Genomic DNA, 27,814 nt, shown 5'->3' on the forward strand with positions numbered 1-27,814 from the left:
CTAGAGCAAGACGGCATAACTTTAGGATAAGGAGTAGCAGATTTAAAACAGATGAGGAGAAATTACTTCTCTGAAAGGGGTGTGAATCTGTGGAATTCACAAACTGTGGGGTGGATAGGGCATTAAATAAACTTGAGACAGATTTTTAATTAGTAGAGGCTGAAGGACTGTTGACAGCAGTCGGGAAAGAGAAGTTGAGATTGGTTATGACCGTATTAAATGGCAGAGCAGGTTCAACGTGCTGAACGATCTACTCATGTTCCTAGCTCTTGTACTTCTTTCTTAAAACAGTATTCCTGAAGAAGGGCCTGTGCCCGAAACGTCGAATCTCCTGTTCCCTGGATGCTGCCTGACCTGCTGTGCTGTTCCAGCAATAAAGTTTCAACTAAAACAGTATCAAGACAAGTATTAACAAACATGAGACAATATTCTTATCTGTGCACAATAACAGCCAATGTGTAAATGAGATAACACTGACAATACAAAAATGAACAGGTACTACTGAAGAGCAAACTATAAAATTGTTGTATCCCAGTGTGCAGAACACAAATGTTTGAGTGGGAGAACAAAGTAGATTTGATTTACTTCACCGTTATATATAATCTAAAACTCCACAACTGGGTCTTTTTACATCATGGCTTATCTCAGCAGGTAAATGGATGTTGATGCATTTTTGGTTAAAAGCCCTCATCAATCTCAGTTTCTAAAAGCTATACATTACTGCGTGCACTTACTTTGACATCTGAAATACTGAACATCTAACTCAAACCTGCATTAAAAATTAACCAAAGAATAAGAAAATCAATATATCAAACTATTTGGAAACGAGACAAATTTTGCAGTACAGAATAATTTATTGAAGCAAAACGTTGACCATTTGACACTACAAGTGTCAAGCAAAGTTTAATTTATTTTGAATTGTTATAGATCACTGAAGGATAGTGATCTTTCTCCGCAAAATTTGATGGGTAATCAAAAGAGGTAATGAGAGATGATGGTTGCACTTTTTTGAGATTTTAAATGTTAATGTTTGTTCATTCACGTCATTATATAGTAAATATAGCAGCATCAATTGTGATAGCCCTCCCCCAACAGTCTAATTATACCATGTAGTTGATGCAAGGTTTTATTTATAAACATGTTGGTAGCTGCTTGGCTAAGGCTAGCCCATTTCAGTTTTCTTCTAAACACATCTTCTCCAAGAAACCTTTCACATTCCCTACTTATTTAAAATCATGTGGGTTACTTGTCATGACAGTGCCAAATCAGATCTCAATAAATTTTCTTCATATCCCTCTTCTATCAAACGGTCACAGAACAAAATGGTTTTCTTTTCACACAATGTACTGTAAAAAGCTTTTATTAAGAAGGTTTAAGTCAAAAAATAAAACTCTTAATACAATTTCATACCGTCAAGTCAGTTCAGCAAATATATATCAGTACTTTAGCCATGTAAGGTTAAAGGTCCATTATCTTAAAATAAAATATATTTAGTTTTTAAAATTTATTCAAATAAAGTACATTTTCAATCCTATAAATTCCCTACATATACATAGTAAGAGGTAAACAAATGATAAAACTTGAATATTTAGTAATCTGTACTGGTGCTGTCACAATTAAACTCTGGTGTTATAAAACATACAACCACTTGGCTTTTCTCAGCTATGTGTACAAGATATATTCTATGCATTAAAAAATAAAATGCTAGGTAGAAATTTTAAAAACTCATATCTGCAAAGTGCGGCGGACCTTTCCTTTATTTAAATCTAACTGAATACTGTCATAGTAACTTTGACAAGCAGTACACAATCAGCACATGTGGTTACAACTGCTCAACAATATCTAACTTATTCCAAAATTGCCAATGATGACTGGGTTAAAATTAAAGCTAATTTGTAAACATCTCCTCTAGGAAATATAGTCTTCCAGTCGAAATAAAATAAGGTTTGTCTAGGGTATATTGTACAGCGGTTATTCTGTTCTTTGTGTTGCCTGCAGTACTTGCTAGGACATGATGCCGCTAAGAAAATATACGAATGGCCTGTGATGCTGGTTTTTGGCAGACAGGGCACTTGGGCTCGGCTTTCTCACATATGCGGTTGGCACACTCCATACAGAAGTAATTGTGACCACAAGGAACAAGTGCTGCAATCACTTCGCTCTCACGGCAAACTACACAGTCACGGTTGTTTTTCTGCCTGCTTTCAGAACCACTCGAGTCTGTGGGAGAGCCAGATGTTGCTGAGGTACTCCCTGGGAGTGAAGATGATGAATAGCCTGGACTGTTTGAAAAGGCAGACAGGGTTGTCTGGTTAGGCAGCCATGCTAAATTAGCTAAAGGATCACTTTGCACACGCCTAGCCAGTGGATGATCGAGTGTACTACTATCAGAAATGGTGGGTGATACACGAAGAGTAGAAGAGCCACTAATGCTGTTAGTGCGTCTCTGGACAGTTGAGCTACCATTAAAGGCTTGAATAGGATTGCCATGCTCAAATGGAGACCAGATCATGCTGTGAGGCCCACTTAAGCAATCAATGGCTGGATACTCCAAGCCCACATCACGTTCATCCGAGTTGACAGAGGTAAGTGACTCCCCAAACGTGAAACCACCACTGCCTGTACTGAATGGACTTGTTGGACTGGTATCTGCTAATCTATTGCTGTAATAGGAATCAGTGGAAGTACTTCCCAAAGAACTTAGGCTGTCATTTCGAAAGGTAGCAGCAGATCTGCGGGCTGGATTGGGGGCCTTGGACCAGAGGCTTCCAGTAGTGCCGATGCCATCTAAGCTTACGTCAGTTCCATTGGAGTGAAAGTCATTGTCTGCGGTTAAGTCGATAAGTACTCCAGTTCTCATTGAAATATGAGCCTCTATTTCCTCTCTGGCCCGATCCACATTTTCTGGCATGCCTGTGACCTCAAAAACTGGCTCTTTGTCACGGCTTGGAGTGACTATGTATGTATGAGTTGTTTGCTGAATTCGTTTTATGGTAGCACCTTTAGGTCCTACCACAAGCCCCACCACACGATAAGGCACACGCACCTGGATTGTTGTCTGTCCTGGCAGGTTTGGAGGTCCTGCTACAGCTCCTGCCAGTCCATTCGTTTTGTTGCGAGATGCTCGGATCATCGAGAAATGTTCTGCTGCTGAAAGAATCTCTCTTTTAGCCATGGCTACATCCTCCTTTCTCCCAGTGACAATAAATACAGGCTCTTCACCTCGAACAGGAGTTTTTATGTACGTGTTTGTCTTAGCACGAAGCGCCTTAATTTTGCAACCTTTGAAAAGAAAAAAAGTCAGATAAATTTTAGCAAGTATCAGATCTTGATCATTATAAACACCCAAGCATATTTTGCTTCCTTTAGGTAGGTTGACAAAAGGTAGAGAAATGAAATACAGATATGAGATTCAAGGCTTTTATTTTCCTTTGTGACAACCAGGAAACTGAAGAAATAGTTAGAAATATGTACACATGTACATATAAAGCTGCAATTCCATTATACAAACCCCATTGCATTTTTGACATGGTTAGCTTCTAATTTATGCTGTAATCAGCATGAAGGTAGTGCTCATATTAGAAAAGCTCTTGGGATTAAGTTACCACAGCATTCTCAAGAACTTAAGAGCAAAGCTTGCAAGTACAATGATTGTGCTCTATAGGTTATACCAAATGCAAATATTAAAAATTGCAAAGATATATCCTATTCTTGGCAAGCCAACATTATTAAAACCATATGGGCAAAGTAGAGCTGCTGGCTTTTGGTTTTGATAAATCAAAACTAAGTATGTTTAGGCTAAAACTGGTTAAAAAAAAGGAACTTAAATAATCTGCAAAAGAAAGTTCCATGTCATGACAAAACAAGATACTGTGAACTAACGTACAAATTACTGACATCTGAATGCTAAATATAGGATTCAGTATAGATACATATATAATTCATTAACCTCAAATTGGCAGAATTTCTTTCAGATGGAGATAACACTAACTGCATAGTAATAGGTATAGTAAAAGATGCACTTGTGAAATTGGGATACAGGCATTGAAACAATGTGCACACTGTTTTACTCCGTGATTAGCCAGCATAGTATTGAGCTGAGGAATACTTGTGTAGTTACTGGTCTCAAGAGAAAATTCTCTTAACACTGGTATTAGGATTTATTTCAAAAGGTATAGGAAAAGCTAATTTCAATCACATTATGCATTGTAGGAGCTAGATATAGTTGTTAAATTTCAAAGGGATTAAAAATTGTGGAGAAAGCAGGAACAGGGAATGACGTTTGATGATCAGCCATGGTCACACTGAATGGCAGAGCAGACTTTAAGGGCCAAATGGCCTACACCTGCAACTACTTTCTGTTTCTATATCTTTTACAGTAATGCTGAATATATATAGTAGCATCTTTAGCAACCATGATGCACTCTGTATTTAGTACAGAAAAAGATTGACAATATCAACATTTGAATAGATTTCTGAACACAATCCTCCAGCCATATACTACAATATACCAAAACATCACACAACAAATGTGAGATTTGACAAACATGAAATATGTCCTCGCAAATACTCTACCACGAAGGACGCTGTTTGCACTGTGTTGCATTTAAAGGTCAACCAGCAACATTTAGTAATACAAGCAGGTCTCAAGTTGCTTTGCTCAGGTACTCTGATATTAGGGGGGGGGGGGGTTCTAACTTTTACCATGGCGTTATTGCAGTCCCACAACATTGCTTTGCTTTTCATTTTTAACACTCTTTGGCCCAGGTGTAATAAACATCCTCTCAGCAACACGAAATCTTCTTTGCAAACATAATTAGTTTAGAATGCTTTTACACGTCACATTCAAGGATAGCATGATGCTGAAGGCAAGGGCCAGAGCTGAGAATGGAACATTTTTCTGCTTTGGCTCCCATCAAAATTAAAGGGCTCTAACTGCATAGTTTTACTTGATTTTTAATTTAAGATGTCACATCAACTATCCCTTCCCTGCCAATTTAATTCCAGAATTGGTTTATCCATATTGGTTGCATAATGTTTTGAATCAGAAAGGTGTAGACTCAAGTTCTGTGAGGACTGCAGTACAATACAGCTCACATTCTAGTTCAGATAAAGATCCAATAAATTATTCATAAAATCACAATGGTTACAAAGGGAGGCCATTTGGCCCATCACATTTTCCCTGTCTCTTTGCCAGAATTTATCTAATTCTATTCTCCTGCCCATTTCTGCAAGCCTCAAAATTCTCTCTCCAAGTAATAATCCAATTGCCTCTACTGAATCTACCTCCAACTCAATCTCAGGTAGCACATTTCAGGTTATAACTATTTGCTACATAAAAACGCACTTCCTCCTGTCACTTTGGATTCTTGGGCCACTTGCCGTAAAATAGCTGTAGAGGAAGTTCTCAGCTCTGTGCTGGTTCCTGCACAACAACCAAAATAATTTTTTTGCAGAACTTCAATGCATACAAAACTATTTGCAAAGTTGTACAATGTACGTCACAAGTTTTGAGACCCTGCTGAAATGCAGATTGGCTATTTAAATTCAAGCTGCTTACCATAAACATTCAAGTAGCTCTTGAATTATTTTTAAAAATTGCTCCCAGGTCACTGCCTACAAGATCTCGGAAGCATTACTGAATTGTATAACACAAAGACCATTCATAGTTTCCCCTCATTACCCTTTTGATCATAATTTTGAACATCAAACTTTTTTAAAAAATCTTTATTGCTCTAGGTGCAACAATCTGTTTAAATCTTTTGTACCCTGGAACTAGACTTAATACTTTAGATAAATTTAGGTTTTTACTGCAATTCCTCACTTAACTTCATGGAAGCATTCCTGAGAATCTCCACTTTAAGTGAAGCATGGTTTCCTACAGAAATCAACATTAAAGGCACAGTTAGGTTCTTGCAGACATTTATTCCTCAAAGAAACAACGCATGAGTGGAAATAGGGTTATATATTTTGCAGTACTGTGTACTGCTTGAAACAACTTTTGAAATGCTAGACAGTTTGGTACTTTATGATCTTTGTTAGCATTAAGTTGAAATGGTGTATGTTCCCAAATACTACATTTAAAAACAAAATCTCTAAAATATTTAAATCTAGAACCGTAACTCTTCAATGCAAATAAACTACAAGTGCATTAAAATTACACTAACTAGATTAAATTTTAATTGACCGGAGTGTTGATGTGGATTTGGTGGGCCAAATAGCCTGTTTCAGCACTGTAGGGATTCTGTGATCGAATACCTCACAATGTCAGAAGCTGGTTGGTGCTGATAAAACTACCTGCACCAATACATGCCTCCACTAGGTGGAGCCCAGAACTTCACTGCAAGTTCAGACTGGCAGCCAGGACAGAAATGGACAACAGATTTTTTACAGACAAGAAAATTAGGGCAGGAATGGAAGCCAGGAGAACAGGTGAAAGGCGATGGAAAAGTCTTAAATGCAGCAGGCCACAGAACAGGAAGTCTGGTAAATAATGTTAAACTGAAAACTAAACATTAAAGTCATACCAGTCTTTTTGATTTAACAATGAGAAAGCAAAACATTAGCCAAGTGAAATTTAACAGGGGCTTGCTGCATAGGTTTAAAATATATTTTACTACAAAGAAAATCAAGGTGAAGAAATTCATTCCCAGTTAGATTAGTATAATTCTAACAACTTGCATCCTACCTAAACAGCTCAAATTATCTCAGTTTCACATATCACAGAAGGGAATAACTACACTTATTCTTTGTTCAATACCACATCCCTGACAATTCACATCCAATTTCTTAATGCATCACCCTAAATCATATTGTTCCTCCTTAACAAATACCTCACACCAAATTAAAATTGCTGATAATAGGGATGCAGGGCAAAACAAGAGCCCATCAATGGCTTATGCTCCATCTGATAGGGTGAACTTCAAACGGATCACAGTTCATTGTGGTCTGTGGAACTTCTGCACTCATTGCATCCTTTCCTGCCCACCCAATTATGACATTAAAATCTGGCAAATACAAAAGCTGATGCACGCATAACATTATGAACCCAGGTTCTCTGTATATTCCAGTCAATGTTCTGTTTTTTATTTGCCCAGTATCACAATTTGAATCCCCCTGTTAGTATAGTGCACATGCAACTCTGTAGAAGTCTATGAAATGATGATAAGAACAATGTTAGCCAAATAGAATGAGACCATCTCTTCAGTGGCTATCAGTATAACAACGCAAATGGCGTATGAGCAAAATTGAATTCTGACAGTGTTGTGTGTAAATAAAAGTATCAAAACCTTCCCAACTTTGTTAATAACCTGTTTATCCCCTGAATAAAAAATCTTTTTTCAAAACCTTAAATACTTACTTTTAAAAAAGTTTTGGATTTTGTATTCTTGAATGTGATGGATGAAGCATTGTTTCTAGTATTGTCACCCGAGGTCAGTCAGTTATCTACAGTGCAAAGTTCTCTTTCAGTCTTAGTCCTCTGGACCTGTTCACCACACAACTTCACACCAATTGCTTCAAATTCCCTTTATCTAAGAGGCAACACTACATCTCTACTTTCTTACTTAGGTTTGAGTTTCTTCAGAGACTAAACTATGATTTGTCAATAATCAGTCAGACGTATGTCAAATTTCAGGTTTTGATTTCATTACTTATGTTTTCAGCATCACTAATCTAATACTTGTATAACTGGATCTTTTGGTACCACTCAGTGGATCTGCAGTTTTCTTGGGCATACTCACTCATGCCTCCTAAAAGGTGCAGGCTTGTGCAAGGTATGATGACATAACTACAGATCGCTCTCTTTTACTTCATTTAAATGGACGTGTATTCAGATGCGAGCCTAACCACTGACTGAGCTATTCCATCACAAACTGTAGACTAGTGTAAGCTAAAGGTAGATCATGTAAATGTGATCTTCTGCACATTTTCTCAAAATTGCATTTCTAGCAAGAAGCAGCAATCCAGTTGGATTTTTCTGGTCTCTAGTCTTGAAGACAAATTTTAACCATTTTTCTGTCCACTGCCGACTTGGTTGAGATCAATTGAGAGAGATGAGGAAGCTGAGTCCTTCCTATCTTACATAAAGTGCACTGACCTAAAGCAGTACGGAGATCTATTTAAAGTAATGAAAGCCCCTATTTGGGGCAGCACGGTGGCTCAGTGGTTAGCACTGCTGCCTCAGCACCAGGGTCCCAGGTTCAATTCCAACCTCGGGTGACTGTCTGCGTGGAATTTGCACATTCTCCGTGTCTGCGTTGGTTTCCTCCCACAGTCCAAAGATGTGCAGGTTAGGTGAATTGGCCATGCTAAATTGCCCATAGTGTTAGATGCATTAGCCAGAGGGAAATGGGTTACTTTTAGGAGGGGACTTTTTGGGCTGAAGGGCCTGTTTTCACACTGTAGGGAATCTAATCTAATGTCATTATGATTCTGGTTTAGCTGACTGCACATTGCAAATTTGACCAGTGGCTTATTAAAAGGTTCTGAATTCAGCAAGACTAAAATTTATATAACATTGCAAATATCTGAGACCGGTCATTTGGGCAATGTGAATTCTGGAATAAAGGATATCGAAAACAAAACTGCACATTTAGCATTTGCCCATCACTCCAAAGTTATATTATAAACTGAGGATTCATTTGCTTCATCTCAAAACATTCAGAGGACCTCCCTAACTTCAGCAGCAAGAGATTTAGTAATCATATGCTCAAGAGTGCAAAACCATGGTGCAGTTTTATGCTCTGGACGTCGCCACAAGCAACTGGAGTGGTCCAAACCCCCAATTTGGGACCAAGCAAAAGACTGTCACTTATAGCGTAAAAGGTGAAATGATGGGATTTCAAATCGCAATGCTGTTCAGGATAGCATGATTACCAGAAACATAGGGCCTACGCAGCTGCAGGGTGACTTACTCCAACACTATTCCCATCAGAATCAAAGCATTATTGAGTCAAACAAAACAGAGTCCTAGAGAAATGCAGGACACCTGGCAATATCTGTTTTCTCTACAGAGTTAATGTTGCAAGACCAGAAGTGTTAACTTTGTTTTCTCTCTCCAGATGCTATCAGATCTGCTGCTTTTCTCCAACACTTAGATTCAGATTTCTCGCATCTGCAGTTATTTTTCATTACCAATTTTTATTATTCTATAAACAATCATACCATGGAAAATATACATAAAATGTAGGACATTAACATGGTCACTCATCCAAGCTTAACATTACATCTTTAAGTACATACTAAAGTACTACATACTGTGTAGCGCTTGCACAATGAATCAGATTGAGCAGGACTGTCTTAAATTCTAGAATCAATTACCTCTTCAATTTCAAGTTAACTTCAAACTATGCTATCCCATAAATATCACTATTGTCACAGAAATACATAGAAAGGCTCAAAGAAGGTCCCAAAAAGAGAACATTCCACCTATGGATATACATTAACATAAAACAGAGGTGATTTACAATATAAAATGTCAACGGAACATAGATCTGTCGGGTAGTCTTAATGTATAAATTTCTGCTTTAAAATATACCAAACAGAATTTTGCCACAAGAATGTACTAAGAATGTCCTAACGTAAATGTATTAGGAATTTGATATAACTTATGTTGTTTAAAACACATGAACTGTTGGTTTTGAAGTTTTATCTGTTCTTCTGCAAATTTTCTCCAGCTACTTTTTGCTGGTTTCACCTTTTCCACCTTCCTATGCCTATAAATGTGGCCATCAACCCCAACACAAGTTATCGCTGCACTCTATACCAATGATCTCAAATGTACTTGGCAACAAATTGGATGACTTTATGGAGTATAACTGCAAAATTGTAATATAAAATGTCATTCTGCCACTCCCAACTAAATTGTTTTACTACAGTAGCTTCCCCCCTAAAGACCCGAAATAACTCCACATTTTTAGATCAGAAATTTGTGAACTTATTCTTTTCCCAAGATCTGGACCACTGAGTGTTGTTGCTACACCTTGAAAACTAACCAGCTTTCTCTCCACCCAATCAATCCCTCTCTCTATAGTTTCAGTACACGGTCTTCATTCTCAACATGGTCATTCTTTGCAAGGCTGACCAATTGCACCCTCAACTATCACCCATCCAAACTGCCAACCACAAAAACTCATCTTCAGTCAGCAACAAATTCAATGGCAGAACACCTGACTCAGTTAGGTGGTCATGGGTTCCCACTAAATCCCCACTCCAGAAACTTGAGCAACAGAATCCAGGTACATACTACAATATACCATGCAGGGTGCCGAATGATCAGATGTCAAACTGAGGCCCTGACTGTCTCTCAGGGTAAAATCTACTCAAAAAAAAAAGGAATGAGGTCCTAAAGGCAGAATAGAGAGACTAAGGTTGCAAGTTAAAAAGCAGGACCCCGAAAGGTGGTGATCTCAGGACATGCTAGTTAGAGCAGAAATAGCAGGATATATTAGACGAACACATGGCTGAGGAGATGATGCAAAGGGAAGGGTTTCTGATTCCTGGGGCACTGGTTCTAGGGGGGGTGTGACCGCTACAAACTGGGCAGGTTACATCAGGGCAGGATTAGGACTGGTATCATCAGGGGAGTATTTCCTAGAGTGGTGGGGAGGCTTTGAACTAAAATATGAGGGAAATGGAAACCAATGCCAGGAATTAAAGACAAAAACAGACAGACAGAAAGGGGAATTAGAAAAATGAGAGAGAAATCAAAGGTCCAGGATCAAACAGGGCCACAGTGCAAAAACAAACGACAAATATTGTGATAAAGACAAACGTTAACACTTTGTATCTTAATACATTTACAGTAAAAATGAATTATTCATAAATAGATGAAAATAGGCATGAATTATTTGGGATTACAGCGACATGGCTGTAGGGTGACCAGGGATGGGAATGGAATACCCAGATGTATTCAGATCTTAAGAAGAACTGACAAAAAGGAAAAGGTGGGAGACTTACATTGCTGGTTAAAAAGGAAAGTAATACAATAGAGAGGATAATAGACAATTGGTGCAGGAGTAGGCCATTCAACCCTTCGAGCCTGCACCGCCATTCAATATGATCATGGCTGATCATTCCTAATCAGTATCCTCTTCCTGCCTTATCTCCATAACCCTTGATTCCACTATCTTTGAGAGCTCTATCCATTCCATTTTTAAATGAATCCAGAGACTGGGCCTCCACTGCCCTCTGGAGCAGAGCATTCCACACAGCCACCACTCTCTGGGTGAAGAAGTTTCTCCTCATCTCTGTCCTAAATAGTCTACCCCGTATTTTTAAGCTGTATCCTCTGGTTCGGCACTCACCATCAGCGGAAACATGTTTCCTGCTGCCAGAGTGTCCAATCCTTTAATAATCTTATATGTCTCAATCAGATCCCCCCTCAATCTTCTAAACTCAAGGGTATACCAGCCCAGTTGCTTCAGTCTTTCAGTGTAAGTGCTTACCTTCATTGACTGGTGTACAAGAACACCCAGATCTCTCTGTACTGCCCCTTTACCTAAATTGATTCCATTGAGGTAGTAATCTGCCTTCCTGTTCTTGCCACCAAAGTGGATAACCATACATTTATCCACATTAAACTGCATCTGCCATGCATCTGCCCACTCACCTAACTTGTCCAGGTCACCCTGTAATCTCCTAACATCCTCATCACATTTCACCCTGCCACCCAGAAAGGATATTAGTTCTAATAATATGAAATTAGTATGGGTAGAGGTGCAAATAAACATGAGTGGGGGTCACATATAGACCCCAAACTGTACAGGTGATGTTGGAAGTGACATTAAACAGGAAATTAGGGATGGAGAAAGTGAGGACTGCAGATGCTGGAGATCAGAGTCAATACATATGGTGCTGGAAAAGCACAGCAAGTCAGGCAGCACCCAAGGAGGAGAGTCGGTGTTTCGCGCTTAAGCTCTGCATCATTCCTGATTAAGAGCTTATGCACGAAACGTCGATTCTTATGCTACTCAGTTGCTGCCTGACCCACTGTGCTTTTCCAGCACATTTTGACGGAGGAAATTAGACTTGCATGCAATAAAGGAACATCTGTAATTCTGGATCAAATAAGTAACACAATACAGGAGGAATCCCTAGAGTGTTCCTTACAATAAGAAACAAGAAAATTTATAATGGGGAACACAGATGGCTGACTAATTGAATACATACTTTGATTCTGACTTCACAATGAGAGAACACAAATAACAGACAGAAATGTTGGGAAACATGGTTTAGTGAGAGGGAGAAACCTGAAGCAAATCAACATTAGTTGGAAACAGTGTTGGTGGAAGTGATGGAATTGAAGGCTGATAAACCAGAGACTCTGATAACTTGCATCCCAAATTACTTGGTGATCCTAGAAATAGTGGATACTATGGTGGTCATCTTTCAAGATTCTACATACTCCGGAATAGTTCTTACAGATTAAGAGGGTAGCTAATGTAACCAGTCTAATTAAACATGGGAGGCAAAGAGAACACTGGAAATTATAAACCAGTTAGCCTGATGTTGATCGAGAAAATGGACTGGTGTCCATTATAAAAGATTTAATAGTACAGCACTTGGAAAACAATGGACTGGACAGAGTCAGCATGGATTCACAAAAGGGAGATAATGTTTAACCAATCTATTAGAATTCAAGAATGTGACTCAGTTGATGAGGGGAGCCAGTGGACGTGGTTTATTTGGACTCAAAACTTTCAACAAAGCCACACATAAAAGATCAGCGTGTAAAATTAAAGCACATGGGATTGGGTGCAGTATATTAAGATTATTAGAAAACTGGTTTGTAGAAAGTCTTTTTCTAAATGGCAGGCAATGACCAGTGGGGTACTAGCAGGAATCAGTGCTAGGACCTCACCTATTCACAATGTATAATGATCAGAATTAAGGAATGAAGTGTAATATCACCAAATTTGCAGGTGACACTAAGTTGGGTGGAAGGGTGAACTATGAAGAGGATCCAGAGATTCAGGAATGACGAAGAGCTTATGCGCGAAACGTCGACTCTCCTGCTCCTCGGATGCTGCCTGACTGGCTGTGCTTTTCCAGGACCACGTTTTGATTCTCATCTGCAGTGTGATTTGGACAAGCTGAGAATGGGTCAATACATACTAGATGCAGTAAAACATGGATAAATATGCAGTTATCCACTATGGTGGCAAAACAAAGATGAATTATATGAACAATTATAAATTGAGAGGGGGAATGTGCAACAAATCCCAGGTGTCTCTGTATACCAAAGGTCAGCACGCAGGTGGTCAAGAAGGCAATTGGTACGTTGGCCTTCATAGCAGGAGGCCCAGAGTATCGGAGAAGGGATATCTTGGTGCAAACATACAGGACCTTGGTGAGACCAAACCTAGAACGGTGTGCAGTTTTAGTCTCCTCATCCGAGGAAGGGTGTTGTCGAGGCAGTGCAGCAAAGTTTACCAGACTGATTCCTGCAATGGCAAGACTGATGTATGAGCAGTAGTTGAATTGGTTAGAATTATATTCACTGGAGTTCAGAAGAACGAGGGCAAATCTCAGAAACCTCAAATTTTAAACAGGACCAGATAGGATTGATGTAGGAATGATGCTCTCTGCATCCTTTACCTCATCTTTTCATTCCTTATGTTACAAGTTCTAGCCTACACATCTTGGTCTTACAGTACTATCACCATTCCTTGTTTGAGACACTACAATGGACTTGTGCCATGCCAAAAATCACATGGTTAACATGTTGTATGAAAGTAATCTTTGTACTTGTCCAATTTTCTGCCAACACCTGAGCCAATAACCACTGTATATCCTTCAGCTGGTCTCCTCTGCAGTTCTTCTCAACACAACTTTTTTCCTAATTCTGCTATAACCTTTGCCATGCAAAGATTAAACTGTCAGCAACATTTAAGGCATGTTCTAATCTATCACAAGAATTCAACTTTGGACTGGTCTTCTTAATTACATGATACTCCAAGATATATCAAGGGGCCAATTTACACATGCATGACGACAACTCCCAACTCTATGTATATCTAAATACTATATAAGCACAGATGTTATTATTGCCTTCCAAACCAAATTAATTCTCCTTGGCTTACACCAGCCCATATCTGCTTCTAACTTTGAATCCACCAACTTCAGCTGCCAGACCTAATCACTGGTGGTTCGCTTAATCCCTAAGTTCCAATTTTATTGTAACCAATCCTTATACTTCACCACAATAATATAATCCATCTGCCCCTGCTGATTCAAAACATCTTACTTAATGCACCGTGATTCTTGTTGCAGTATCTCCGAGACATTCTAGATATTCATCCACAACTCCATAAATTACAGTCAACATCTTATCCTAATGTGAAAATCTAACAGGCCTCATGTTGTCCCCACTCCGTGAACTCTTGGTAACTTAAATCTGAACCACCATATCTCACTCCCCTTCAGGTCAACCTTACCCCTAGCTTATGCTCGTGATCGCCCTTCAGCAATACAAACAATGGATTAATTCTGCAGCCATGCCAATTCCTACTTTGCCAGTAGTTGCCCAACACTCCACAGTGCTTTCATGTACTTGCTGCGTAGTGTCCCAGGCAGTTTCCAACTGCATTCCTTTCTTTCACTAGCCTTCAACCTTCCCTTCCACAACCCAATCCTCTCCCTATTTTCGAAAATGTTTTGCTCATTGATTCAAAGTGATTGTGGTGTTGTCTTGTGCATAGACTAATTTTCATGTTTGCACTCACTCTTCATCCCTGAAGTCAGAGCTGATGATTCAGTGGGGCTTGGAAGGCTGTAGAGAACTTAGAACAGGAGGCACTGAGGATTCCTGAGGTGGTGTACAACAGCAATCTTTGCATGTAGTTTCCCTTCCCCACATGCAAAACACATTTAGGACCATTCACTACACGACTAGAAAGAAAATGATAGCTGTTCAATGCATGCTTTAAATATGTGTTCATTACTAGTAAGAAAGTATATTCTCTCTTTTAGAAATAACATTTTGTGGCAACAAAATTCATCCCATCAATCTCACCTCTGCTTTCAAAGGGGAGCTACAAGGGAGTTGCAGCCTGGGAAACCTCTCTCAATGTGGTCATTCTTTTAAAATTAATATATAATTCAGTAAAACTACTTTGTTTTACATTTTTGAGCAATTTTAGCTCCTGGTGAGGTTTAGCTACTTTCAGGTGCAAAAGCAACAAGTGACCTTCACATACTTCAGTCAACTGCAAAGTACAGAAGATTAGAAGAATACCAGAATAATAGCGCGCACAGTTTCTGCTAAATGAATAGATTAAACGGAAACAAATTTTACTGGCAAAGTGTTTAAAAGGACAATGACATTAACACAACAGACACTATGCAATCATGTTATTTATAGACATTTTACATTCTACATAAATCATTGCAGGGAAATCTAGTCTGCATTCAATACTCTTGCAATAATTACAGACTTGATCCCCCTCATTTCATCCTTCGCATTACAAAGGTTCTGTGACTGTGCAGATCTTTATGGAGGTTAAATTCTTATGATTCTTACAATTACTACAGAATTCAGACACAACAAATTCTGACTCTATATTAAGATTGTATAAGGCTGTAGTCAGACCACAGCTGGATAGTGTGAATATTTTGGTCACCTTGTCTAAGGAAAAATGTTAAAAATCACACAACACCAGGTTATAGTCCAACAGGTTTAATTGGAAGCACACTAGCTTTCGGAGCGACGCTCCTTCATTTGGATTTTCTTCACAATACTTAATATGTTTTCTGTTTTGCAATACTGCTTGAATGGTCAGTATTTGCAGATACAACAAGTCTTATTACAATACAATAAATGTACCATCACTCAAAACATCATCTAGCAAATGAAGTTCAGTGTTCCATGATAGGAAGTATCTAAAATTGAATATGAAAACCTACATTTCCTACCCACAAAACTAACTAACTGGTTAATTTGAACCTTGTGCAGAATCCAAATGTCACTATTTTTACTTCTAAAATTTTAATCTACTACTTCATAATTCAACAGGATGGATCATTTCAAAGAAGTAAAATATTCAAACTACTCCACTTGCATTATCAATTTTGTACTTTCTATACTTAGGATTTCCATGTACTAATAGTTTTCCTCTTCATATAAATACAGGTAACAATGTCAGATAAGCTTGCAAGCTTAATAAATAATCTGAACTATATTTCAGCTGTCAGCTGAGTGCCTCAAGTTTTTTTTTAACATCTCTACTAGTTTTTTGTAGCTTTCCATGGTAACATAGGATCATAAGATGGAAGGACAGAAGTAGGCAATTCAACTCATTGAGTCTGCTCCGCTATTCAATAAGTTCATTGTTAATCTGATAGTCCTTAACTCCACATATTGCCTTTTCCCCATAAACCTTGATTCTCTTACTGATTAGAACTTTATCACAGCTTTGAATATACTTAACTCAGTCAAGACAGCCCGCTGCAGTAAAAAAATTCCACAGTTTCACTGCCCTCAAGACAAAAAAATTCCTTATCTGCCTTAAAAGGGCTACCCTCTGGTCTTAGATCCCTTTATTGCATCTATACTGTCAAGATTCCCCAAGAATCCTCTATGTTTCAATATCGTCACCTCTCATTCTTCTAAACTCAAATGGGTACATGCAAAACCAACTCAAGAACTCAAACAGTCTTGCCATTTCCAGGATCAGCTTAGTGAACCTTCTCTGAACTGCCAGCAATGTCAATATATTTTATGATTTGGAGATGCCGGTGTTGGACTGGGGTGTACAAAGTTAAAAATCACAACACCAGGTTATAGTCCAACAGGTTTAATTGGAAGCACACTAGTTTTCGGAGCGACGCTCCTTCATCAGGTGGTAGTGGAGGGCTCAATTCTGTGCGTTAGGATTGAGCCCTCCACTACCACCTGATGAAGGAGCGTCGCTCCGAAAGCTAGTGTGCTTCCAATTAAACCTGTTGGACTATAACCTGGTGATGTGTGATTTTTAACATTTTTCCTTAGACAAGGTGACCAAAATATTCACACTATCCAGCTGTGGTCTGACTACAGCCAAATACAATCTTAATATAGAGTCAGAATCATACAGCACGCAGATAGGCCCTTTGCCCCAAACTGGTCCTTGTCAACCATAATGTCCACTAATGCTAACCCCATTCCCTGCACTTGGCCCATATCCTTCTAAATCTTTCCCATCCATGTATGTGACCAAATGCCTTTTAAATATTGATAGTGCACCTACCTAAACCATTTCCACTGGCAGCTCATTCTATATGCATACCACTCTTAAAAAAAAAGGTGGCCTTCAGGTTCCCTTTTATTCTTTCCCCGCTAACCTTAAACTGATGCCCCCTAATCCTTAATTCTCCAACCTTGAGAAAAAGACTGAAGATTGAACTTTTGAGATAGTGGACGAGAACTTCTAAATCCCACTGCACTGTAGTTTTCTGCAGTCCAGCTCCATTTAAATGACATTCAGCTCATGTTCTTCCTACCAATGTGCATAACTCATTTTCGCACATTTATATTCCATCTGCCAAGTTTTTTGCTCACTTGCTAATGACTATATGCCTCTTTGTATTCATGAATTTGGAGATGCCGGTGTTGGACTGGGGTGTACAAAGTTAAAAATCACAACACCAGGTTATAGTACAACAGGTTTAATTGGAAGCACGAGCTTTCGGAGCGCCGCTCCCTCATCAGGTGGTTGTGTGTCCTCTTCGTATTGTGTCTGTAATCCTCACCACTTGCCTTCTACCCATGCATGTCATTTGCAAACTTGGCTATTATACATTCACTTCCTTATCCAAGTTATTAATATATATTCAAAGTTTGGGAGAAGATTTGTAGCTCGGGTGCTCGTTGTTGTGGTTCTGTTCGCCGAGCTGGAAAGTTTTGTTGCAAACATTTCGTCCCCTGGCTAGGTGACATCCTCAGTGCTTGGGAGACTCCTGCGAAGCGCTTCTGTGGTGTTTCCTCCGGCATTTATAGTGGCCTGTCCCTGCCGCTTCTGGTTGTCAGTTTCAGCTGTCCGCTGTAGTGGCCGGTATATTGGGTCCAGGTCGATGCGTTTGTTGATGGAGTTTGTGGATGAGTGCCATGCTTCTAGGAATTCCCTGGCTGTTCTTTGTTTGGCTTGCCCTATAATGGTAGTGTTGTCCCAGTCAAATTCATGTTGCTTGTCGTCTGCGTGTGTGGCTACTAGGGATAGCTGGTCGTGGCATTTCGTGGCTAGCTGATGTTCATGGATGCGGATCGTTAGCTGTCTTCCTGTTTGTCCTATTATAGTGTTTTGTGCAGTCCTGGCATGGGATTTAGGACACTATATAGGACAAACAGGAAGACAGCTAACGATCCGCATCCACGAACATCAACTAGCCACGAAACGACACGATCAGCTATCCCAAGTAGCCACACACACAGACGACAAACAACATGAATTCGACTGTGACAACACTACCATTATAGGGCAAGCCAAACAAAGAACAGCCAGGGAATTCCTAGAAGCATGGCACTCATCCACAAACACATCGACCTGGACGCGGCAGGGACAGGCCACTATAAATGCCGGAGGAAACACCACAGAAGCGCTTCACAGGAGGCTCCCAAGCACTGAGGATGTCACCGAGACAGGGGAAGAAACGTTTGCAACAAAAATTTCCAGCTCGGCAAACAGAACCACATTAATATATATTGTAAACAACTGCGGCCCAACACTGATCCTTGTGCACTTGTTACAAGGTTACTATTCTGAAAAAGCCCCCCCTTGTCCCACTTTAGTTAGCCAATCCTCTATTTATGCTAATACATTCCCAGTACCATAGGTTCTGAAGAAACCTTGCCTGAGCATCCATTTACCAACTCAAAGAAGCTCCAAAAATGAAAATCATATCATGCTTCATCTCAACTATGAGATACTGTGATCAGACTTCAAGAATGTCTTAAAATTAAATCCCAAAATAACCAACTTTAATTAGCAAGAAAAATGTTCATGCAGAATTCAAGGTACATTTAACCTGCAGCAATATTTCTGAATTTATTGCAATTGATTAATGATTAAGGTGCACTAATTGGCATGCAAGTTTTATTACAACTTATCAAGACATTTATTTTACTTATTGCTTTGACTTAACTATATTTCAAATATATTGCATCTATTTTGTTTTAAAATTTGTGTATTTGGGCATACAAATTTAAGAATATAATTGTTGAACTGAAGACATCAAGTTTAAATATTCCACATCAGGTTTCAAGAACATCCAACTGGATGGATGCTGCATGAAGTGTTCATTTCACTCTTGCCAAAAAACCTCAAATTCATCCAAGACAACATACCTAATTCCTTCTGACACAGTAACAGAAGAGCCCATTTGATCAACCATCTTTATGTCAACATAATAAAGCCGATAGATAATTTGGTGCTGTATTCCATGCCACTCTAAGTATGAAATTAGCTCAAATTAATTCCCAGGGCAGGACTGACTGGTACGAGGAGTCATAGTTTGACGATATTAGGAGGAAGGCATAAAGGAGACATCAGAGGTACGTTCTTTACACAGAGAGTTGTGAATACATGGAATACGTTGCTAGCTGTGGTGGTCGAAGCAGAGTCATTGGGGACATTTAAGCGCATGCTGGACATGCATATTGATAGCAGTGAGTTGAGGGGTGCATGGGTTAAGTTACTATATTTTACATTAGGATTAAACCTCAGCTCAACCCAAGGGCCTGTTCAGTGCTGTACTTTTCTATGTTCTATAGTTTCTACAGAAAAACTGGAAAAAACCCTTGCTATAATGACATACAGGTTTATGAGACCTTTCACCCTTCCAGAATTTTGGTGTGAATAAAGAAAAATACTTTTGAGATGTATATTTATGATATTCAATGTTCCACATTTATTGAAGCATCAACCTTAGTTTTCATTTTAGAAATTACAATTGAAATCTCTTTTCTCACTGAAGTATGCACATTATTCAATTAAGAACTTTGATCTGAGTTATACAACGCATCACTTTACTAGTGTATAAAATAGAAGTCTTTATGGAGGCAAAAAAAAACTAGTTACAGAACAAAAATATTATCTGCTAAAAGAAGTTTAGGTTTTGAACAAAAGCAAGATGAAAGTCAGATGTACAGCACGGAATCAGACCCTTTGCCAACTTATCCACCTGACCAGATATGCGAAATTAATCTAGATCCATTTACCAGCATTTCGCCCATATCCCTCCAAACCCTTCCTATTCATATACCCATCCAGATGCCTTTTAAATGTTGTAATTGTACCAGCCTCCACCACTTCCTCTGGCAGCTTCATTCCATACACGCAACACCCTCTGCATGAAAACGTTGCCACTTAGATCCCTTTTAAATCTTTTCCCTCTCACCTTAAACCTATATTCTCTAGTTTTGACTACGTCCACTCCGGTGCAAAGACCATGTCTATTTACCCTATTCGTGCCCCTCATGATTTTACAAACCTCTAGGTCACCCCTCAGCCTCCGAAGCTCCAGTTCCAGCCTTTTCAGCCTCTGCCTATAGCTCAAACCCTCCAAACCTGGCAACATCCTTGTGATCTTTTCTGAACCTATTCAAGTTTTACAACATCCTTTCCATAACAGGGAGACCAGAATTGAACACTGTATTCCAAAAGTGGCCAAACTAATGTCCTGTACAGCCACAACATGATCTCCTAATTCCTCTACCCAATATACTGACCAATAAAGGCTTGCATGTAAAATGCCTTCATTATCCTTCTGTGACTCTACTTTCAAGGAACTATGAACCTGCACTCCATATTTCAATAGTCTTCCCTGTTTTAGTGAGCTGACATTTTATATTGGAATCCATAGCAGCAACACATTTTGTTTTCACCACAGTTTTCTGCTTGTAACAATTATAATTAAAGTACTTGCATATTTCAGTATAGTTAGTTTTAATCAAATAGAATTATTGGAAGAGCTTCCTTTTTGGGAGGTTTAACCTGTTTGTGTGGAAGCGGTCTTTTTGTTCAGCAACACGCCCCAGGACCTTATCATTACATGTTTAAGTCATGCCCTGATTTCCAAAATGCAGAGATGTTGAAAAATAGATGCATAGAAAATCAGAGTGCTTGGAGAAACATTGAGCACTAGGAGAGGCTCAGCTACATGAAAGTGGAGCAGATCTGAAATGGGAACAGAAGAGGAAGAAATAATACAATTTAGAACAAAATAAAAATGAAAAATGTCAGTGGAAGGATGAGACCACAATGTGGTTAAAGGCAAAAATTGTGAGGGTGATAAATATATAATAGGAAACTGAAGCTAAGAACAGGGGCTACGGTGGAACAGAAGCGCATTTTGGGCAAGATGTAATATGTAACTTTTGGAATTCAGTAATTCATGTTCAAGTAACTGAGTACAGGGCTGACCAAAGACATGAATAACCTTTCAGCAGCAAAATAAAAAACAGAGGGAAAAATATATAGTACAGCATGACAAAGCCAGTTAAGGAATATAGGATTTATTTTTAAAGTCATAACTTGAAAACTAAATGCTTGCTTTTGAAAAAATTATGTACAGATTCCCATCCCATACATTTACAAAGTAATTATCCAAGATCAGGTTTAAGCACATAATTCCGCTTCCACACAAACAGGTTAAACTTCCCAAAAAGGAAGCTCTTCCAATAATTCTATTTGATTAAAATTAACTATACTGAAATATGCAAGTACTTTAATTATAATTGTTACAAGCAGAAAACTGTGGTGAAAACAAAGTGTGTTGCTGCTATGGATTCCAATATAAAATGTCAGCTCACTAAAACAGGGAAGATTATTGAAATATGGACTGTGAGCACAAACAAAATACTGGATGTAGAATACAAATATTAGAAGCCTCAATGTGATTAATATCCAATTTCAGAACTGAAATACTGACTGCATTAGTTGAGTTGTTTGTCTTCATCACAGTGATCCTTGCATCCTATTTGAGTGAGACTTCCAAAGCATTTTGCTAATTTATGCTGTTTCCAGGACCTGGGTTGAAACTCCCTAAATGTTAGCAGGTGAACAGTCAAATTGCAATGACTGGATTAAATCTAGGTGTCCGCAGTAAATGTTGTTCCAGCTGATGGCCCCATCAAGCCCTCGATAGTTTTTTTAAAATTCAGCCAAACTAAATTTGATTTGGCAGAATGAATAAAGTTCAAGGAACTATTAACACAGCAGCAGCTGTGACAGAGAAAATGTTGTGTCTTGCTGCAAATTCAGTACGTTTAGAGATAAAGTTAGGCAGTTTTCAACAAAAATGTCAAAATTAATTTCTCAAAACTTGTTCACTTCTCGCAGAAATATTATGCAAGTTGTGACCAATCATATTCAAGCTTTTCTTTCACATGGTGGTTAGATACTCTGATCTTTGTAACAGATAGAACTTTTTTTCCAAAGTTGCAAATCAATAACATTATCAATATCAGTTTAAACTGAGTAGAGTTAAAAACAAATCTTGCTTTTTTCATTGCTACTCCTTGGCCAAGACCACAGCATGCACTCTAGAACTGCTCATCATCAACACTACAATAGCAAACATGGTTGACTCAATGGAGATGTGTCCTTCCTTTTACCTTTTTGGCCTCTTTCCCACTCCTTCAACTGATTAAATCAATAATTTATATTTCATTTATATCCCAAGGTTACTGAAGTAGTATTCAGCATCCACTATTACATTAAATTCATTAGGGTGAGAGATAAGACAAAGCAAACAGAGTAAAGTTCAAACCAGTGATTAAAATCATTCATTCAACAGAGCAGGAGATAATACTTGTCACAGCTAGTATCATAAGCTAGCTGCTGCCGCTGCTAATTTTAAAAACCGAGTTTTAAGGGAGTTAACTATTTTATTCTTTGTGCCAAAACAAAGAAAACGTGGTTAATAACTCAGTATTGAATTGTATAGGTGGTCACACGTGAGATTGCCAGTACCATAAGAAACAGGTACAGTAGGCAGTTGTTGAGCACCTCGAGTCTGGTCTGCCATCAATAGAATCAGTTCATCTGAAGGGGTGCATGCTGGTTACCCCAAGAATAATGCCTGGTTTAAAGGCAGAGGTCAGGGATTGGTTTGCATGGAGAGGCCAAGTAAAGAACAAGCCTGTTCAGTTAAGTTTTCAAGGTTCTCTCAGTTGTACATCAACTGCAGCTAAACTCATATTAATGTTCTGGTATCACTGTTCTGAAATTGCCAACACAACCCCATGCAACTTTGCCCCTGCTTTATTGGGAAGCAATGGCACACTGAATGGAAAGATCAGTTGCTTAATATATATTGATTTTTACAGATTCCCTACAGGGCGGAAACAGGCCTTGTAATAACCACAAAAAGATGAAATTAAGGCTTAAAAATTAAAAGTATTGAGATATTATAGGAAACCGCAAGAACAGAGAGGAACATGTTAAGAAAGAAAAACACTGACAAAATGGCCATAGCAATCAGCTGACCACACAGTTTAGCCAAGCTTTACACAGCCAAAGTGGAATAAACAAAACCATTTGAACTGAAATTAACACTATCAAAGCACACTGAAACTAGCTCACCCAGTGAGGTAATTAAAGGTCCACATTGCCCAACTTGGTTTTACACCTGTATGATAAGTTTCACATTTAAGGTGAAATACATCAACAATAGTCAAGCTTGGAAACAAACTCCTACGTAAATACACAAACCAATTTTTATTTCAAGCCAGTTTGTAGTTCAACGAACTGTTTTTGGCACAGAGGCATTGCAGACTTGTGACCATAGAACTTGAGAAAACACTCTGCCTCTTAAAGGGCACCCAGTGACAATGCAAATTGGAGAGAAACACCTAGGCACTGAGAACAAAGAGATTGACAACATTCATGATTGCTAACTGAAAACAATGCTGGACACCGAACAGACTCAAGGACACTGCAAGGACATTAAATGTATATAACTTTCTTTTGTGATAGATACTATCCCTCTAGCTTTGCACCTGTGTTTATGCGTCTTTGATGTAACTTTCTTCTCCCCCACACCCCTATAAAAATAGGTAAAAACAATGACTGCAGATGCTGGAAACCAGATTTTGGATGAGTGGTGCTGGAAGAGCACAGCAGTTCAGGCAGCATCCGAGGAGCAGCAAAATTGATGTTTTGGGCAAAAGCCCTTCATCAGGAATAAAGGCAGAGAGCCTGAAGCATGGAGAGATAAGCTAGAGGAGGGTGGGGGTGGGGAGAAAGTAGCATGGAGTACAATAGGTGAGTGGGGGAGGGGATGAAGGTGATAGGTCAGGGAGGAGGGTGGAGTGGATAGGTGGAAAAGAAGATAGGCTGATTGGTGCGGGTGTCCCGGAGATGTTCCCTAAAGCGCTCTGCTAGGAGGCGTCCAGTCTCCCCAATGTAGAGGAGGCCGCATCAGGAGCAACGGATGCAATAAACGATATTAGCGGATGTGCAAGTAAAACTTTGATGGATGTGGAACGCTCCTTTAGGACCTTGGATGGAGATGAGGGAGGAGGTGTGGGGCGCAGGTTTTGCAGTTCCTGCGGTGGCAGGGGAAGGTGCCAGGATGGGAGGGTGGGTTGTAGTGGGGCGTGGACCTGACCAGGTAGTCACAGAGGGAACGGTCTTTGCAGAAGGCGGAATGGGGTGGGGAGGGAGATATGTCCCTGGTGATGGGGTCTTTTTGGAGGTGGCAGAAATGTCGGCGGATGATTTGGTTTATAAAAATAATAAAACTCCCTTTCATTCAAAGAACCCATGCAATTGGATCCTTGATCACAGTTATAGAGTCATACAGCATGGAAACAGACCCTTCATTCCAGCTCGTCCATGGCGACGAGACATCCCAATCTGATCTAGTCCCATTTGCTAGCATTTGGCCCATAACCCTCTAAACCCTTCATATTCATAAAAGGCATCTGGATGGGTATAAATATTGTAATTACACAGTTGACTTTACATATTTACATTTGTATGTCTGGCACTGTGATATCATTGTGGCCAACCATGAAGGTTGAAAAAAAATGTAACTGATTCAACCCTCTTCATATTATAACAAAGTAAAGTCACAACAGATGAACATACATTTGAGCAGTTCAATTTTGAAAAAAAAAAAGCGTTTCATTAGCACAGACTGAAATATTAACTAAACAAATGTACATTTCTGAGGGAAAATACTAAACAAGGCCCAGCTAGTTCCCTCAAGAGATTGCCAAAATCAGAAATTCATGACTCACTTGGTCAGGGTTGTATGAACTAAGTAGAGGTTATTCATCATCTCAACCCCCATATTTAATCAATGGTAGACTACAATTTAAAATAATGTAGTTCTCTTGGAACAAAAACAAATAACTTTAAGTTATTTATAAAAGTGAAGTGGCATAATTGGTTCAAATACAATTTAATTCAATTTCTGGATATCATAACATTGATACACTATTCATACAAAAATTTTAATCTCAGTTAACACTTAAGTGTGAAAACTTTCAATGCATTATTTGTCAAGTCTACCCAAAAACTGAGCCTACACAATAATTACCTCGGGTCCCCTCCCTTGATTTTCACTTCATGACCATAGCAGTGTGAGCACAAGCTTGGATGCGATGAGTCTCTAGTCAAACAGCCCAGAGAGCTCTCAATGTTTAAACTCAATAATGTAAAATGGCTGGTTACTTGTATCAAGAATCCAATGGCTGTCAGATTCCAACACAAGCTTAATAGGTTCAAAATGAAGGATCTGAAAGAGGAAAGCACATGGGTAGTATCGATAAAATTGAAACTCGCAAGGAAGTGACTGTTTACTGAGCATTCCAAATCAGATATATTGACCTGAAATTTCCAAGACTGCTTAGTTTCTAACTAGTATGTTGTGCTAGTGGTCTTTGCAGGGCCATTCTACCCAGTCAAAAATGATGTCAGTGTCACCCCTTAGCAGAATTGCAGTGTTTAAACTTAAATATTTTCAAGATAGCATTCAAGATTCTGCAAAGACTCAATAAGAACCTATGACTAAAGTGTTTAATTGAAGTGAGCATTTAAATCGTTAAAAAGCCTAAAGTGCCTGAAGTCAATGTTGCTAAATTGATAAATTTTGTAAATTAATCTAAATTATGACAATATTTGCATTTCTGGAAACAAAGGCAAAAATGTAAAACACTTAAATCAATCCCAGACTCCCAGCCCTACAGCCTATGATGTCAGCATATAAATCAGAGCATGGTTTGATTCCTGAACAAAGAAAACAATGAACCTGGGAAAAAATTGCCTCTTTTTACTAAAAAAGAATGATCATCACCTTTAATTCCAATGCAAGAACTTACACTTTCTAATTATAACAGTACCAGAATAAAATATTTGTGTCTAATAGGAATTTTCAGTCCAATCTTACACAATAGCCACACAGGATTCGGAATTTTTATCTACCAAGCCTGTGTATGCGCTCAGGGATGCATATCGAGAGAAAGAAAAATAATGGAACCATCCCATTTCCAAATGAACAATTTTCCCAACAAGAGTGTTTTAGTAATTTCCTATCAGACTACAAACACGTCGAATTTGTTGATTTATATCGGATTGGGATTTCGTTATTGAACGGTCCAACGCCTCGACTGCGCTGAAGTATTGCATCCATGAAAGTCCTGCACTAAAGAAGCGATTTCTGCTCCCTTCACGCCTCCCTACACAAAGAAACTACATTCAATCCAAATCTGAATCTTTATCTTCCAACGATGTAAAAACAAACCCATAACCCATTAGTCCCTGGTGTAAAACGGTCAATCGAATCAAAATCGTGAAAGAGCTATCATGAAAGCATCTTTTGTAGGAAACACAAAGACAATGCGAACCCATCCCCAATGCATATAGTTGTACCTACACTCACTAAATTTAACGCATTAGAGAACGCTTTGTCTTCCCTTTCAGAATTTTCCTTTCGCACTCTAGCTTGTTTTATCCGATTTTCTTATTTTAAAAAAGTGCATGTTTAAAAGTATTTACTTTGCAATGCACAATGCAGTGCTTACTGCTGCTGGAAACTATATTTGCACCCTTGGGAGTTTGCAAAACTTTTTAAGACAAAAAAAAGAACAAAAAGAAATGTGGGTTTTTGTTTTGTGTCGCTTCCTCGTCGAGCGTCTCTTTACCTTGCCTTCCAACGATCTCGGCCACATGTTCGGAGCTGGGCACCGGGACACACTCGGTCATGTTGACGCTCTTCCTGCGCCCGGGATCCCCGGGCATGGTGAACAGCGGGGGAGGCGGCGGTACCAGCGGCGGGTGGAACAGCGAGGCGGCCGAGTGCGGCAGCCCGGCCAACCCATTCATGCCGCTCTCATCCTCCAACTCCTCGTCGTCGTCGTCGTCCTCGTCCTCCTCCTCCTCCCCGGCCACCACTCCTCCACCCTCACCACCTCCCCCCCCTCCTCCTCCTCCTCCCTCGCCCAAGAGGCCGTCTCCTTCCTCCCCCAGCCCCAAGATGGAGAGGTGATCCAAGGCGAGCCGCAACGATTTCTGCTCCTCTTCCGTCCCGGCGGCGGTGGCAGTGACTGTAGCGGCTCCACTCGTACCGACAACCGTACCGGTACCGCCACCGCCACTACCACCACCACCGCCGCCGCTGCTGCTCACATTTTCGCCGCCAGCTTCGCTGACAGGCTCCATCTCGGAGAACATGGAGCCCGGCATCCCGCGGCCGCCCGGCCGGCTGGCTGGCTCGCTCTAGCTGTGCGAGAGTCCGGGCTCGCTCTCGCGGGCGCGCAACCCCCACCCCCCCTTCTCCCTCTGTCTCTGTGCGTCCCCCGGGCTCGTGCCTTCCCGCTCGCCCCGCGTAA

General features: G+C 39.6%; 1 protein-coding gene across 1 annotated transcript; it reads right to left on the reverse strand.

The window, feature by feature from the left end:
- Positions 1-1,342: 1,342 nt before the first annotated feature.
- Positions 1,343-27,814, reverse strand: LOC122565313 (RNA-binding protein MEX3B-like). Its single transcript, XM_043721151.1, has 2 exons — positions 27,128-27,814; positions 1,343-3,282 (listed from the first exon to the last, which is right to left on the reverse strand). Exons 1-2 carry the CDS (start codon positions 27,666-27,668, stop codon positions 2,021-2,023), a joined length of 1,803 nt encoding a protein of 600 aa, XP_043577086.1. The 5' UTR covers positions 27,669-27,814; the 3' UTR covers positions 1,343-2,020.

Source organism: Chiloscyllium plagiosum, chromosome 31 (genome assembly GCF_004010195.1).
Source record: "Chiloscyllium plagiosum isolate BGI_BamShark_2017 chromosome 31, ASM401019v2, whole genome shotgun sequence".
Taxonomy (NCBI): domain Eukaryota; kingdom Metazoa; phylum Chordata; class Chondrichthyes; order Orectolobiformes; family Hemiscylliidae; genus Chiloscyllium; species Chiloscyllium plagiosum.